At 64.7% G+C, this 15,386-nt stretch overlaps 2 protein-coding genes across 5 annotated transcripts in view; one reads left to right on the top strand and one right to left on the bottom strand.

Annotated features, from left to right (window-relative positions):
* Positions 1 to 142: 142 nt before the first annotated feature.
* IRF5 (interferon regulatory factor 5) lies at positions 143 to 5,655 on the top strand. 4 transcript variants are annotated; one of them, XM_058806111.1, is made up of 10 exons: positions 143 to 289; positions 1,053 to 1,372; positions 2,176 to 2,362; positions 2,670 to 2,722; positions 2,826 to 2,856; positions 2,924 to 3,205; positions 3,643 to 4,032; positions 4,330 to 4,448; positions 4,672 to 4,939; positions 5,279 to 5,655. In XM_058806111.1, exons 2-9 carry the CDS (start codon positions 1,202 to 1,204, stop codon positions 4,903 to 4,905), a joined length of 1,467 nt encoding a protein of 488 aa, XP_058662094.1. In that variant the 5' UTR covers positions 143 to 289; positions 1,053 to 1,201; the 3' UTR covers positions 4,906 to 4,939; positions 5,279 to 5,655. The 4 variants fall into 4 exon arrangements, with proteins under 4 accessions (XP_058662094.1, XP_058662095.1, XP_058662093.1 ...); XM_058806112.1 differs by having other exon boundaries at positions 5,307 to 5,391; XM_058806110.1 differs by having other exon boundaries at positions 4,672 to 5,655.
* Positions 5,377 to 15,386, bottom strand: part of TNPO3 (transportin 3) — a 24,220-nt gene continuing 14,210 nt past the window's right edge. The window contains exons 9-23 of the mRNA XM_058806109.1: positions 14,369 to 14,476; positions 13,832 to 13,923; positions 11,793 to 11,932; positions 11,530 to 11,721; positions 10,350 to 10,441; positions 9,752 to 9,828; positions 9,486 to 9,546; positions 8,915 to 9,055; positions 8,291 to 8,407; positions 7,748 to 7,842; positions 7,461 to 7,617; positions 6,998 to 7,165; positions 6,716 to 6,828; positions 6,041 to 6,131; positions 5,377 to 5,966 (exon numbers count right to left, since the gene is read on the bottom strand). Coding sequence (XP_058662092.1) covers positions 6,071 to 6,131; positions 6,716 to 6,828; positions 6,998 to 7,165; positions 7,461 to 7,617; positions 7,748 to 7,842; positions 8,291 to 8,407; positions 8,915 to 9,055; positions 9,486 to 9,546; positions 9,752 to 9,828; positions 10,350 to 10,441; positions 11,530 to 11,721; positions 11,793 to 11,932; positions 13,832 to 13,923; positions 14,369 to 14,476 — 1,614 coding nt within the window. The 3' untranslated portion in view covers positions 5,377 to 5,966; positions 6,041 to 6,070. The remainder of the gene's footprint in view (positions 5,967 to 6,040; positions 6,132 to 6,715; positions 6,829 to 6,997; positions 7,166 to 7,460; positions 7,618 to 7,747; positions 7,843 to 8,290; positions 8,408 to 8,914; positions 9,056 to 9,485; positions 9,547 to 9,751; positions 9,829 to 10,349; positions 10,442 to 11,529; positions 11,722 to 11,792; positions 11,933 to 13,831; positions 13,924 to 14,368; positions 14,477 to 15,386) is intronic.

The raw sequence follows: 15,386 nt of genomic DNA, 5'->3' as shown, positions 1-15,386 counted from the left end.
GCCGGGGAGACGGGGCGGGGTCCGGGTGGGGACACGAGGGTGGGGACACGGGGGGACACAGGGGCACAAGGCGGGGGGACACGGGAGTGAAGGCGTGGGGGCCACACTGGGGGCTCGGAGGGGACACGAGAGGGGTGACACGAGGGGGGGGTGACCCCGTGGGGACACCGGGAGCCCCGCTCCACGCCCCGCGTCCCGGCGCGGGCCCGGCCGGTCTCGCCCCACGCCCACGCCCGGCCCCGCGTGCGGAAGCGCCGGGCGGCGGCGCCGGGAGCGGCCCCGAGCGCAGGTGAGACCCGGGACCGCTCCCGACGGGCGCGGGGAGTCCGCGGGGGGACCCCATGGGCTGGGACCCCGCGGGTGGTTCCCGTGGGGAGGGACCCCGTGGGGAGGGGGCCATGGGGGGGGGCCGCGGCCGTGGCGGGGCGAGGCTGAGATGCCGGGGACAGCCGCGGGGACAGGTCCCGGTCCGTGAGCGGGGCGGCAGCCCCGGACACGCCGTGCCCAGCGCGGAGCCGCGGCCGGGCCCGTCCGTGCGACACGCGTGGGCACTGCCCCGCTAAGGGGGACCGGGGGGAAGCGGGGGGCGCTCCCCTCGCGGGGCTCCTGTGACTGAGCAGGGACCGCGGCCGGGACATTCCGTGTCCCCCATGTGCTCTCCGTGTCCCCCCGTCCCTCGTGTGCCACCCCTGACCCTGTGTCCTCTGTCCCCGCTCACCCTCTGACCGTGTCCCCTCTCTCCTCACGTCACCCGTGACCCTCCTCCCTTCTCCATGTCCCGTCTCCCGGACGTTTCCCGTCTCTTCACATCCCAGTGTCGCTACAGGTGTCCCCATCCCGCGTGTGTCCCCTGTGTACTCCCCTTGTCCGCTGTGTCCCCGTGTCTCCCATCCCGTGCTCTCCCCTTGTCCCTCGTGTCCCCTGTCCCCTGTCCCCTCCGTCCCCGTCGCCTCCCACGTTCCCTGTGTCCCGCTCTCCCCTCTGTGTGTCCCCTGTCCCCCCTGTCCCTCGTGTCCCCTCCCGTTCTCAGCTCCTCTTTTCTTTCCCCGAAGCCACCGCAGCTTCTGCTTTCGGCCGCGGGTGCCGCCCCCGACTCCCCGGGCGGGCAGAGCTCGGGGGGGCTCCCGCGCCCTCCGAAAGCGGAACCGGGGCCGCCCCGCGGGCCGAGCGGGGCCGGTTCCTCTTTCGGGTGCCCCGGGCCATGGAGCCCCCGCGGCGGGTGCGCCTCAAGCCCTGGCTGGTGGCCCAGGTCAGCAGCCGCCGCTTCCCGGGCCTGCGCTGGCTCGACCCCGAGCGCCGCCGCTTCGTCATCCCCTGGGGACACGCCACCAGGAACCCCCCGGGGCCCCAGGACCACGACACCATCTTTAAGGTGACACCGGGACACGGGGCGGGAGCGACAGTGGGCTCGTGGGACGGGGACAATGGGGACATGGGGACTGGGGGACATGGGAGGGGGGCAATGGAGTAACAGTGGGGAGGGACATGGGATGGGGAGATGGGCGATGGGGTGACAGTGGGGACATGGGGTGGGTGACAATGGGCACGTGGGACAGGGACATGGGGACCCGGGGACATGGGATGGGGGCGATGGGTGATGGGGTGACAGTGGGGACATGGGGTGGGTGACAGTGGGGATATGGGGCACAAGGGACAGGAGTGACAGGGTGATGGGTGACGAGGGACACGGGATGGGGCTGGCGGGACAAGGATGATGGGGGCACACGGGATGGGGGTGACAATGGTGATGGGGCACACGGGATGGGGGTGACAATGGTGATGGGGTCACACGGGCTGGGGGTGACAATGGTGGGGGGGCACACGGGATGGGGTGACAGTGGTGAGGGGGCACACGGGATGGGGGTGACAATGGTGATGGGGTCACACGGGCTGGGGGTGACAATGGTGAGGGGGCACACGGGATGGGGTGACAAGGATGATGTGACACACGGGCTGGGGGTGACAGTGGTGATGTGGCACACGGGATGGGGGTGACAAGGATGATGGGGCACACAGGATGGGGTGACAGGATGATGTGGCACACGGGATGGGGTGACGAGGATGATGTGGCACACGGGCTGGGGGTGACAGCGGTGACGGGGCGCACGGGCCGGGGCTGGCGGGACAATGACCATGGGGCACACGGGCCGCGGTGCCGCGCTGGGCCCCCCGCAGGCGTGGGCGCAGGAGACGGGCCGGTTCCGCGCCGGGGACCCGCCGGACCCCCCCCGCTGGAAGGCCACGCTGCGCTGCGCCCTCAACAAGAGCCGCGAGTTCCGGCTGCTGCTGGACGGGCCCCGCGGCTCCCCGGCGCAGCCCTTCCGCATCTACGAGCTCTGCGAGGAGCCCCCCGGCGGCGCAGGTACGGCGGCTCTGGGGAGCCCTCGGAGCGGCCCCCAACATCCCAGCGCCCACAGAGACCTGGCATCCCACACACCCACAAACCCCAGCACCCGTGAGCCCCCCGGCAGCCCCCACACCCCGCAAGGACCCAGCGCCCCCAGAGACCTGCACCCCCCAAGGGACCCACCCAGCCCCTGTGAAGCCTCAGTGCCCCATGGGTCCCCAGGACCCCTCAATATCCCCCCATGAGTCCCCAGGACCCCTCAATGTCCCCCCCCAGCACCCCCAGGTCCCTCTGCATTTCCCAGCCCCTCTCTCCCTTGCAGACGGTGGGGATGAGGATGACTATGGCTGCAGCGGGGAGGAAGATGTCAGCCAGGTATCTTGGGGGGCTCGGGGTGGGGGGATCCCCAAACTGGGGACACCCCAGAGGGCCTGGGGGGTATTGGGGGGGGTCTCGTAACGCCCCCTCTGCCCTGCAGCTGCACAAGATGACATCGCTGAGCATCGATGGTGAGTGGGGGGCTCAGGGTGGGTTGGGGGGTTGGGGTGCAGCCTCTGACCCCCCTCTCTGCTCCAGACTCGCAGCACGGGGGGGACCTGCTGCCCCCCTACCCCTGGCCCAAGGAGGAGGCTCCCCTCTTTGCCGGCCATTGCCCCCCGGGGGGGCCCTTTGGGGGTCCCCCCCCGGCGCTGCTGCAGGGGGAGGCGGGGGGCACCCATGGACCCCCTGAGCTGCTCCCGGGTGCCCTCGCTGAGATGGGGCCCCCCCTGGGCCCCCCGGGACCCTCGTCCAGCTGCCCAGTGGCACCCACAGAGCACCTGATCCCCGACCTGCTCGTGAGCCCCCACATGCTGCCACGTGAGCAGGGCTGGGGGGCCATGGGTGGGGGGGCTGGAAGGACTGGGGTGGCCATGGGGGTGGGACAGAGTGGCCATGGCTGCGGGGTGGCCATGGGATGGATGGGACAGAGTGGCCATGGCTGCGGGGTGGCCATGGGATGGATGGGACAGAGTGGCCATGGCTGCGGGGTGGCCATGGGATGGATGGAAGTGGCCACAGGGTCACTGGGTGAGGGTGGCCATGGGGTGGCTGTGGGATGATGAGGGTGGCCAGGGGATGGCCATGGGGTGGCTGGATTAGGTGACTGTGGGCACAGAGTGGCTGTGGGATGGTGAGGGTGGCAGGGGGTGCACGGGGTGTCCCTGGGGTGGCTGTGGGATGGTGAGGGTGGCAGGGGGTGCACGGGGTGTCCCTGGGGTGCTCCCAGCCCCGCTGACCCCGTGTCCCCCCGGCAGTGACTGACCTGGAGCTGAAGTTCCAGTACCGGGGCCGCCAGGTGTGCGCCCTGACCGTGAGCAACCCGCACGGCTGCCGGCTGTTCCACAGCAGCCTGGAGCCCACGCGGGAGCAGGAGGAGCTCTTCGGGCCGCTGACGCTGGAGCAGGTGCCCTTCCCTGCTCCCGACACCATTCCCAACGAGAAGCAGCGCTTCTACACCCACCAGCTGCTGGACGTGCTGGACCGAGGGCTCATCCTGGAGCTGCAGGGCCAGGACCTCTTCGCCCTCCGCCTGTGCCAGTGCAAGGTCTTCTGGACTGGGCCCTGTGCCGCGCCCCAGCCCGGCCCCAACCCCATCCAGAGGGAGACAAGGACCAAGCTCTTCAGCCTCGAGGGCTTCCTCAACGGTCAGAGGGGAGGGGGAGGTGGCCCTGTGACCCTTGAGGGCAATGGGTTGGGATGGAGAGGCCAGCTGGGGTGGGGGCACACCAGGCACCTGGTGGCATCAGGGGACAAACGTGCAGTGGGGACACCAGCTGGAATGGTGGGGACACCAGGTGGCACATGGGAACCTGGTGGGATGGGGGGACAGAGCTGGGATGGGGGTCACCAGCTGGCTCTCGGGGTTGCCCTCAGTGGGGTGCCGGTGGCCCAGGCAGGCATGAGGTCTCATCCTGTCCCTCACCTCGGTGTGGGCCCCGCAGGCCTCATCCAGTTCCAGAAGGGGCGGACCCCCACGCCGCCCCCCTTCGAGATCTTCCTCTGCTTCGGCGAGGAGTGGCCAGACCAGAAGCCCAAGGAGAAGAAGCTGATCACGGTGCAGGTGGGGGCCGGCCCGCGGCTGTCCCGGTGACGCCCTGGGGGTCCCGGTGTGACACCCTGGGGGTCCCTGTCCCGGTGACACCCTGGGGGTCCCTGCCCCGGTGACGCCCTGGGGGTCCCTGCCCCAGTGACACCCTGGGGGTCCCGGTGTGACGCCCTGGGGGTCCCTGTCCCGGTGACACCCTGGGGGTCCCTGTCCCGGTGACGCCCCGCGGCTCCCGCAGGTGGTGCCGGTGGCGGCGCGGCTGCTGCTCGAGATGTTCTCCGGGGAGCTGTCGTGGTCGGCCGACAGCATCCCGCTGCAGATCTCGCACCCCGACCTCAAGGACAGGATGGTGGAGCAGTTCAAGGAGCTGCACCAGCTGTGGCAGAGCCAGCAGCGGCTGCCGCCGGCGCAGCCCCCGCCCGGCCCTGCCGCGGGGCCCTGGGCGCTGCCCCCCGGGCCCCTGCCCCGCTGATGGGGACACGGGCACAGTGGCACCGCCAGCCGGGGTGAGTCGCTGCGGGGCCCGCTCGGCTGGCGGGGCCGGGGCCACCCAGCACCGTCCCCACGCCTGTCCCCCCAGAGCTGGCAGGGACCAGCACCAGGGTGCTCTGCAGGGGAAGGGGACCGAGACCCCATCCCTGGGGCAGCCCTGCGCTCCTCCCTGCACTGCCCAGGATAATCCCCCTGGGATTTTGGGGGCAAACAGCAAGAAAACAGGGCTGGGGCCACCTTGGACTTGGAGCCCCCAGGGATGGGGGATACCCAGCGCTGGGGGAGCACAAAGCAGCCCCAGCCCTGGGAAGAGAACCAGAGGGACCTTAGGAAGTTTTAATTTATTTTTTCAGTTTTTTGTTGTTTTTTATTGTTCTCGAGATGGCTACACACCCCCGGAGGGAACCGCATGCGCCCGCCCGCCCTGCCCGCACTCGAGCCACCGCCTCCTACCCCAAAATCAAACCAAAGAAAACCCCGAAAAAGGGAAAAAAAAAAAAAAAGAAAAAACCAAACAAGAAAACAAACAAAAAAAGCAGAACAAAATAAAATATAAATCTCTATTTGCAGAGTCCGTCCCGCCTGTGTCGTCTCAGGGAGTCGGCACCAGGCAGGCCACGGTGGGCTCAGGGGGGCAGCGCCCCGGGACCCCCAGACTGACCCCCCCATCTTCCTAAACAATTTGTACTGTTTGTTTTTTGTTTGTTTCTTTTCCTTCTTTTTGTCTCCATTTCACAGAAAGTTTTTCTGCTTCTTTTGCTGCCGGGCGGAGCCGAGTGGCTCGGCGTGGCTCCGGTGCCTGGTGGGTTGCAGTCGGGTCGGAGGCGCTGCCCCGGGGCTGCTGCTCGGGCGGTGCCCAGCCCCGGGCGGGCGGTGCCAGGCGGTGCCCAGCCCCGGGCGGGCGGGGCCGCCGGGACCCCCGAGCCCTCCTCCCTCCCGTGGCTCCGGACTCCGGGACGCGCTGCAGCGGGCGAGAGCCCTCGGCTGATTGTGGGACACATTCTTGGGTTGCTGTTGCCTGTCTGCTCCTTAAAGACATTCCTGGCAGGAGGAAGGGAGCTTCACCCTTTGTCCCCGATGTCCTGTGGGGCGGGGGACCCGGAGCCAGCCCTTACCTGGGAGACAGGTGCCACGTGGAGCCGGAGCTATCGGAACAGGCGGGTGAAGTCCCTCAGAGCCCAGCAGACTTGTTTACATTCCTCAGCACTGCAAGACAAGGGGGGACATCAGGGGTGACCCCAAGGGGACATGTGGGACCCAGGGAAGGTGTCCTGCCGAGGGATGGGAGCTGGGAGCTGGGAGCCTGGCAGCTCGGCTCCAAGGTGTTGGAGAGATGAAGGGACAATCGTCAGGGCACAACGAGGTCGGCAGCCCCTGGGACTGTCCCTGGAGCAGACTCATAGGCTATCACGGTGGTGGCTGGGTGGAAGGAACCAGCTGCCCCCAGGCACTCAGCCTCTGGGATTTGTCCAGGGACCAGATGGAGCCAGGCAGAGGGAGGTGATGTTCCCAAAGCAGATGGCCCTGGGAAGGGACAGGCCTGGGCAGGGCCTGGCAGCTGCAACCAGTGACTCACGGGGATGAGGAGGTGGCTCAGAAGGGCCCGTGGCTCGACAGGGATGGGGCTGGGCAGAAAAACCCGTTGGGTGATGGCAGAGGCGCCACACAGCCCCAGGGCCCCGTGCAGGCAGGTGGCACATCCCAGCAGCACCAACAGCACAGGGCTGGGGCTGCTGGAGGCCAGCCTGGGGGAGGGAGATGGTGCCAGCTGGAGAGCCCGTGGCACTCACCTGGTGACCTGCTTGTGGAAGTCGGTGAGCTGTTTGTGTGTCACCTGGATGGCTCCGCCCGTGGTTTCCTTTGGCAACCCCTTCAGCGAGTTCTCCAGCCAGCGGCAGAACGTCTGTGCCAGGGAAAGGGAGCGACTCGGAATGGGGAGCCCAGCCTGGCTCCCGGGCCCTGCCTCGGCAGAGCTTGGGGTGCCAGCCCTGCCCCTGGGGCCATCCTGCCCCTCTGGGGTCCCAGCCCTGCCCCTCTGGGGTCCCATCCTGTCCCTGTGCGTGCCCCCTCACCGGGCGGTCGATCTGCATGATCTCCCAGAGCACCTCGGCGACGTCGGGCAGGGTGTAGGGCGGGAGGCAGAAGCAGCACGTCTGCAGGAGCTGGTTCACAAGCTGCTGCCCCAGCTGGGTCATCACCTGGTTGATGAGCTCCTTCCGCACCTCAAAGTCCTCCTCATGCTGCGGGAGGAAGGAGAAGGGGGTGGGCAGGGCCTGGGGACAGGGACACACACTGGTCCTGGGGGCAGGCAACTCCCAGAGCTTCTCTGCCAGCAGCGATGGAGAGACCAGCGTGGGTGGCTTGTGGGGACACCAGGACAGGGCAGCTGAGGATGGTGGGGCTGACGGGGCTGGAGCAGCCTGGGACAGTGGGAGGTGTCCCTGCCATGGCAGCGGTGGCACTGCAGGGGCTCTGGGGTCCCTTCCCACCCAGCCATGCCAGGATTCCATGGTGACACCCCCGAGTGTCACTCACGTCGTTGGCCACCCCGGTGTGGATGAGGTCCCGCAGGAATTTCATGACGCTGCAGTTGGCGTCCCGGTGGTCCAGGGTGGTGGCAGCGATGGCCCACTGCAGGATGGGGATCATCACCTGGCTGCGCAGGAGGGTGATGGGGCTGCGCTGGATGAACCTGCCCAGGACACAGACAGATGGACATCAGGGCAGGGCCTGCCTCTCCCCGCCCCACTGCTCCCGTGGGAGCTCCCAGGGGACCCTCCACGACGGGAGAGAGGCTGGGTGGCCTGTGAAGGAGGTGGCACCTGGCTGCCAGGCGGAAGAGGTCATCCACGGTGTCAGGGTGGTTCTGGAGGCCGTTGGGCTGCTCGAGGAGCTGGAAGGTGGGGATGCAGAGAGCCTGGGGAGAACAGGGATCCATCAGCAACTACCTGGGATCACTCCTCAAGCTGCCCTTCCCCACATGGAACAGGCTAGGGCTGCCCCATCCCTGGAAGTGCCCAAGGACAGGCTGCAGGGGGCTGGGGACAACCTGGGATAGTGGAAGATGGCCCTGCCCACAGATGGGCTTCAAGGTCCCTTCTCACCCAAACCAGTTTGAGATTCTATATAGATGGGATATTAGGGAAAATTCCTCCTGGAAAGGCTGTCCAGCCTTGGCACAGCTCACAGCTGCCCAGGACAGGGGTGGAGTGCCCACTCCCAGAGGGATTTCAAAGCTGTGTGGATGTGGCACTTGGGGACAGGGCCAGTGGTGGCCTCAGCAGTGCTGGGGGACGGTTGGACTTGAGGGGCTCAGAGGGATTTCCACCCTGAGTGACGCTGTGATTTGGGCAGGTGAGCCCCACCTGCAGCATGTCGAGCAGGCCCTGCCGGCAGCCCTCCTCCATGCCGTACTCATCCACCAGGATGCTGCCCAGGTAGAGGAAACAGGAGTGCTGGTGTTCACGGTACACATTCACCATCTGGGGAGACAGGAACGCTGCCACATCTGCCCTGACCCCACATCCCTCCATCCCCAGCCTGGCCCCTGTGGGCAGGGACATCCCAAGGGACTTGCTCAGGTCCTGAGAGACTCTCTGTGCTCAGGGCACCTGAGCCAGCAGGACTTCCCTATGGAACCTTCCCCTTGGAGCCTGGCAGGAGCCAAGTGGAGCAGGGAACACCCACCTCTGGGACTCAGGGATCCTTCCCTGAGGCTGGGTTACCTCCCCAAGGAGCTGTACCATGCAGGGTTTCACACACTCCTCCCAAATCACACACACACACACACACACACACACACGGGGATCCACAACCTCCCTGCACTCCCCACCTCTTCCAAAGCCTCTCTCCTCCCCAAGGGCTTATGCTGAATTCCCAAGACTGCCAGGACTCACTGCAGCACTTCCCCGTGCCCACAGCCACCCCTGCAACGCTCGTGGCAGCCACAGCGACCCCTGAGCGAGCCCCCAGGCTAGCTGTGTGCCCACCTGTGTGACGAGGGGCTGCAGCAGCGCGGCCGAGCCCTTGCCCACGCAGCGCACGGCGAAGCGCAGGCAGCGGCAGCAGCGCTCCACGATGCGGTTGTCGGCACTGTGCTTGTTCAGGGTCTCCGACAGCACCGGCCAGATCTGGGCACGCACACGAGGAGGGGTCACACCTGACCAGGGACACTCTGCCCGCTCCCCCCGGCCCCCCGAGCACCCGGACCCCAGGGAGGGATGGCACATGGGGGAGGAAAGGTTTCTGGGGAGCCTGGGGGGGTTTATCCCCTCCGGTGCAGCGTGGCAAACGGGACACGGGCAGGGAAATCAAACACCGGGGCCATTCTCAGAGCCAGGGCCCCTTCCAGAGGGTTGAAGCCTCAGATTTCCCCCTCCACACCCCAATCCCTGCTTCCAGGATGGACAGGAAGGTGCCCCACGGCTCCCCTCACATGCAGCCTTGTTCCCAACTCTGTACAACACCCCAGGTACCCCCATAAACTTTAACACCCAGGAAACCCCCACCCCAAAACCCCCCACAGAACCCTGTCCCCAGATCCCAGCCCTCTCCACGCACCTCCTGAATGACTTTTTGGCACGGGTGGACCTGGCCGTTCTCAACAATGGGGTTGGTGTGTCTGTGGGAACAGCCAAGGGTTAAGGGGGTTTGGGATTACAGCCAAGGAAAAGGTTGGAGCTGTGGGAAGTGGAAGAGGAACTGGCTTGGGGGTCACCTCAGGAGCTGGAACCTGGGGAAGCAGAGACTTCCACCAGGGCTGGGGAGAAGGGGGCAGTGCAGAGTCATGCTCTGGGGGAGCAGCAGTGCCCCAGCTCCTTCCTCACCTGAAGATGACGGCGAGTCGATCCAGGGGCACTGTAGGGTCTGAGGAGAGGCCATTGCTTGGCTCCTGGGAGAGCAGCTGGAAACAAGGGAACAGGATAGGATTCCAGGAGCACAGGTAGCCCTGGGCAGACACTGCCTGGACACTGACCCCACCAGCAGCAGCTCCTCAGGTGGGATCAGAGAAGGGCTCAGTCCTGGCCATGTCCTGTGTGGGCGCTGGGCCCTGCCCCATGGAACAAGTGACAGGATGAGAGGGAATGGCCTCAAGCTGTGCCAGGGGAGGGTCAGGTTGGACACTGGGGAAATTATTCCTGGCACTGGCACATCTGCCCAGGGCAGGGGTGGAGTCCCCATTCCCAAAGGGATTAGAAGCTGTGTGGATGTGGCACCTGGGGACATCAGTGGTGGCTTTGGCAGTGCTGGAGAACAGTTGGACTCAAGGGGCTCCAGGGGCTTCTCCAACCCAAACAACTCCGTTACTCTAGGATACAGCTCTGGCTCTGAGGACACAGCTGCTGTAGCAGGGCTGGGGCCTGGCCACTGTCCTCACTGTCCCCAGCATCCCCTCCCAGGTGCTGTCCCCCCATCCCAACGCACCTTCTTGAGCGCCAGCACCTGCACGGCGCAGAGCTCGCTCAGGCACTCCGAGATCTTCTCCAGGGGCAGCCGGGCCAGCACCAGCGCCGTGCCTGCAAGGACACACATGGCTCAGGAGCAGGGAGGGCACAGGGGCGATCACATTCCCAGATGGAAGGGCTGTGGGACAGGGGCAGGGCCTGGGAGTTTCCCCGCAGCTGAACCTGGCTCTGGCTGAACCAGACACCGAAACGCTTCAGTCCCAGCAGGGAGCGACGCTGGTGTGAGGGACAGGGACAGGACAACAGATCCACAAGCACATCTGGGCTCACCACGTGTCCCCAGTGTCCCCATGCCAGTCCAGCAGCACTATGAGATCCTGGGAATCTCCAGGGAAGGCGCTTTGGGGCTCCCAGCCATGGAACATGAGGAGCACTGAGCTGCTCCCACTCCCAATGGGCAGCAGCTCACTCCCAGCTTTGGCACAGCCAGGATCTGGCTGTGGTGCCAACCACCCCAGGGGGAACCTCCCTGGCTCGGGAATTCCTGGCTTGTTCTAAGGGAGGGGGAGAAAACCCTCTGGCAGGGAAAGGAGCAGCACAGCTGGTGCTGGGGCATCCAGGGGAACAAGGGGATTTAGTCTCCCATGGCAGCACACGACTGCAGTGAAGGCTCCCTGGCTCTGGGGATAAAGGCTCCAGCAGCACTGGAATTCACTGAAAATCTTTAAGGCATATCCCCAAAACCATCTGTGGTTGAGGAGGCTTATGGTGCCCAAGAGTCCAGTGAGACACCAACACTGTGAGTTAAAAATCTCTGTTCTTGAGCCCAAACTCTCTAAAAGAATGACCAATACTCCCAAACCTCCACCCTCTGTGTCCAGCAGGTGATTCCCAGAGTTTGGATGGAGCAGTGACCCACTGCCAGCCTGGCTCTCAGCATTTCCCACACACTCTCCCCACGTATCCAGCCCAGGACAGTCCCTGAGCTCTGTCTCAGGCATGGGGACAGTTACCAATACAGGATTTATTTCTACCTCCAGCCCCAGGGGAACTCCTGAGGATGCTCTGCATGTGGAATGGGACTTGGGGTCCATCAGGACAAACCCCATGAGGATGGGGCTCAGCACCCTGGGGAGCAACGCCCATGGACACCCCTGGCAGCTCCCAGGATAACCCCCAGGGCCCGGGATGATACCCACCCTTGAGCAGCCCCACGGCGGCCTCGGGCGACAGCGCGAAGGAGTCGAGGGCGCGGGCGATCTCCAGCAGCCCCGAGAAGTGCTGGGCCATGTGGTCCCGGCACACGGAGCAGATGTTGTGGATGGCCTTGGCCGCGGCCGACGCCAGGCGCCGGTCACAGAGCCCCTTCATCAGGTAGCCCAGCACGGGATCTGCGGAGACAGGGGCTCAGTGCAGCGGGGCTGCCAGGGGCACGGGGGCACGGCGGGGGCGCGGGACTCACCCAGGAACTGCGGGTTCCTGTCCACCACCTCGCTCATCTCGCCCACCAGCTCGATGCTGGTGTAGCGCACGGCCGTGTGCACCGACTCGGGCAGCCGCACCACGCCCTCCAGCACCTCCACCAGCGTCGGGTTGTTCTCCCTGCGGGACAGCCTCGGCTCAGGGGCTGCTGGACCCTCTGCCTCGCCTCACAGGGACTGTGAGCGTGCCACGGGACTGGGAGCACACTGGGACAACCCCTGTGAGGGGGGCTCTGCCCCACGGACACCAGTGCCACAGTGGGGAACGGACAGGGAACACAGAATGCCTCCAGGGAGAGCCCCACCACTGCTGGGGGACAGGAGAAGCAGGGGGTTTATTACCTGGGAGCTCAGCCCCACAACTACCGGGGGACACGAGAACCACGGGGTTCATTACCTGGGAACTGAGCCCCACCACTGCTGGGGGACACAAGAATCAGGGGGTTCATTATCTGGGAACTGAGCCCCACCACTACTGGAGGACACAAGAATCAGGGGGGTTCATTACCTGGGAACTGAGCCCCACCACTGGGGAGGGGCATGAGAACCAGGGGCATTCATAATCTGGGAGCTCAGCCCCACAAGAACCAGGGGGGTTCATTACCTGGGAAATGAGCCCCACCACTGCTGGGGGACACAAGAATCAGGGGGTTCATTACCTGGGAACTGAGCCCCACAAGAACCAGGGTCTTCATTACCTGGGAATGAGCCCCACCACTGCTGGGGGACACAACAGCCAGGGGGTTCATTACCTGGGAGCTGAGCCCCACCACTGCTGGGGGACACAACAGCCAGGGGGTTCATTACCTGGGAGCTGAGCCCCACCACTGCTGGGGGACAGGAGAACCAGCGGGGTCATTATCTGGGAGCTGAGCCTCACCATTACGGAGGGACAGGAGAACCAGGCGGGTACAATATCTGGGAACTGAGCCCCACCACTACTGGGGAAGCATGAGAACCAGGGGGTTCATTATCTGGGAACTGAGCCCCACCACTACGGAGGGACAGGAGAACCAGGGGCATTCATAATCTGGGAGCTCAGCCCCACAAGAACCAGGGGGGTTCATTACCTGGGAGCTGAGCCTCACCACTACTGGGGGACACGAGAACCAGGAGGTTCATTATCTGGGAACTGAGCCCCACGAGAACCAGGGAGTTCATTACCTGGGAATGAGCCTTACCACTGCTGGGGGAGATGAGAACCAGGGGGTTCATTATCTGGGAGCTGAGCCCCACCACTACTGGGGGACACGAAAACCAGGGGGTTCATTATCTGGGGGTTCATTATCTGAGCCCACCACTGTAGGAGGGTGTGATGGGTGATCCCAGGCTGGTGGGGGCAGAGCCCCAGTGCTTCCAGCCAGCACTCCTGGGAACAAGGCATTGGAAAAGCAAGCAGGAGCAGCCTCAACACAGATAACAGGAGCTGGTGATGTGAAGGGACTGAGGTGCTGAGGTGACTCCTCCAGGTACCTGGGGAGCAGGGGGATAGGATTGCCAGCCTCACAAGGAAAGGAGGGATGGTGTCACCAGCCTCCTTGGGAAAAGGAGTGACGGCAATCACAGCCTCCCAGGAAGAGAGGGATGGGGATCCCAGTGTCCCAGGGGTGGGAGGGACAGCATTCCAAGCCCAGGGAAAGTCAGCTGGGTTGTCCCACTGCCGACAGTGCACAGGACTCGCTGCGGGCTCACCGCCCTGGGTGTCACCTGTCCACACTTCCACTGTCACTAACATAGGAGGAAACACTCTCAGTGACTTAACCTTCCCTTAGGATACCTAGGAAAACTCCACCTGGATGTGGAAGGATCTCCAATGAATGGTTTGGGTGTGAACAGACTTCAGAGCCCCTCCAGTGGCACCCCTGCCATGGCAGGGACACCTCCCACAGTCCCAGCTTGTTCCAAGCCCGGTCCAACCCGGCCTTGGGCACTGCCAGGGATGGGAATGTCCTTGGGGTATCTGTGGCGTCTGTGTCACAGGGAGGCAGCCCTAGCCCCCCCAGACACAGACAGGACTCACTGGTCGACGCTCTTGGCGATGGAGGCCATGATGAAGAGCACGGCCTCTGTCACCTCCCAGGGCGGGTTCCCGTCCTTGAGTGTCGCGTAGAGCTGTGGGAGGGATGGTCACTGAGGGGCCAGGAGCCCCATCACCAACCCCTGCCCCACGGCCTGCTCCTGACCCCTCCCAGCCCCACAGCCTGCTCCTGACCCATCCCAGCCCAAAACTCCCACCCTCACCCATCCCAGCCCCACAGCCTGCTCCTGACCCCTCCCAGCCCAAAACTCCCACCCTCACCCATCCCATACCCAAACTCCCACCCCAGCTGTGGGCCCACAGAAACCCCCCGTTCCACACCGTGGGACCACAGTGGCTTTCCCCAACATGTCAGGAACCTCCTGGTGCTCCCACACCTCCTGCTCTCCCAGAACAGCTCCCACCACACAATTCCCTGTGCACAAGGTGTGTGTGACCTCCTGCAGTCCCAAAGGCCACCAGGGCTTGGTGACCTCCCCTGGCATTTGCCTGCACCTCACTGCACTCCCACAAACCCACCTGAGCAAAACACTCCACTGAGCCCACGAGGAAGATGAGGTCCTTCACCAGGTCCGAGACACGCATGCGGAACTCGCCGAAGTCATCGGTCTCCTCCGGGACTCCCTCCTGAGGGACAGCAGGGACAGCACAAGGGCAGCTCACGGGAGCTCAGGCTCCCCCTCAGCCACAGCCAGGGCAACACCACTGATTCTGTTTCAAGGAGACCCAGCATTCCTGCCCTCCTGCCACAGACCTGGCTGCTGGAGGGTCTGCAGAGCTGTGCCCAAGGGAAACATGACCAGCCTGAGCACACACCGTGTATTCCTGCTCCAACTAGTGAGGAAGGGACGGGAAGCAAGGGGATGAGGAGGGGAGGAGAGGACAAACCATCCCAGAGTGCATGGAAGAAGACACCAGCTGGAACTAGCGAGCCATGCCATCCTGAACCCAATAAAACTGCCTCAAGCAGGGACAACACAGCTTCCAAGGGGACACACACATCCCACTGCCCTGCCAGTTCCACAGGGACACACACACACATCCTAGTGCTTGCACAGGGATTCACACATCCCACTGCCCTGCCAGTTCCACAGGAACACACACACACATCCTAGTGCTTGCACAGGGACACACACACACACATCCCAGTGCTTGCACAGGGATTCACACATCCCAGTGCCTCCACAGGGACACACACACACACACATCCCAGTGCTTGCACAGGGATTCACACATCCCAGTGCCTCCACAGGGACACACACACACACACACACATACCAGTGCTTGCACAGGGATTCACACATCCCAGTGCCTCCACAGGGACACACACATACACACACACATACCAGTGCTTGCACAGGGATTCACACATCCCAGTGCCTCCACAGGGACACACACACATCCCAGCTGTGCCACAGCGACACACACACACATCCCACTGCCCCGGCAGTTCCACAGGGACACACACACACAGACACACACATCCCAGCTGTTCCATAGGGACACACACACACACACACACCCCTGGCCATTGCAC

Source organism: Ammospiza caudacuta, chromosome 5 (genome assembly GCF_027887145.1).
Source record: "Ammospiza caudacuta isolate bAmmCau1 chromosome 5, bAmmCau1.pri, whole genome shotgun sequence".
In the NCBI taxonomy this organism is placed as follows: Eukaryota; Metazoa; Chordata; class Aves; order Passeriformes; family Passerellidae; genus Ammospiza; species Ammospiza caudacuta.
The sequence above is the reverse complement of the archived record's forward strand: the minus strand, read 5'-3'. Positions and strand labels throughout refer to the sequence as shown.

What these genes read in the sequence shown, in the direction of transcription:
- IRF5 (XM_058806111.1), top strand. Translation starts at nt 1,202, where the DNA reads ATGGAGCCCCCGCGGCGGGTGCGCCTCAAGCCCTGGCTGGTGGCCCAG. An exon ending in GGAGCCCCCCGGCGGCGCAG is followed by an intron (nt 2,363 to 2,669) that starts GTACGGCGGCTC and finishes TCTCCCTTGCAG; the next exon opens with ACGGTGGGGATGAGGATGAC. An exon ending in GGGAGGAAGATGTCAGCCAG is followed by an intron (nt 2,723 to 2,825) that starts GTATCTTGGGGG and finishes TCTGCCCTGCAG; the next exon opens with CTGCACAAGATGACATCGCT.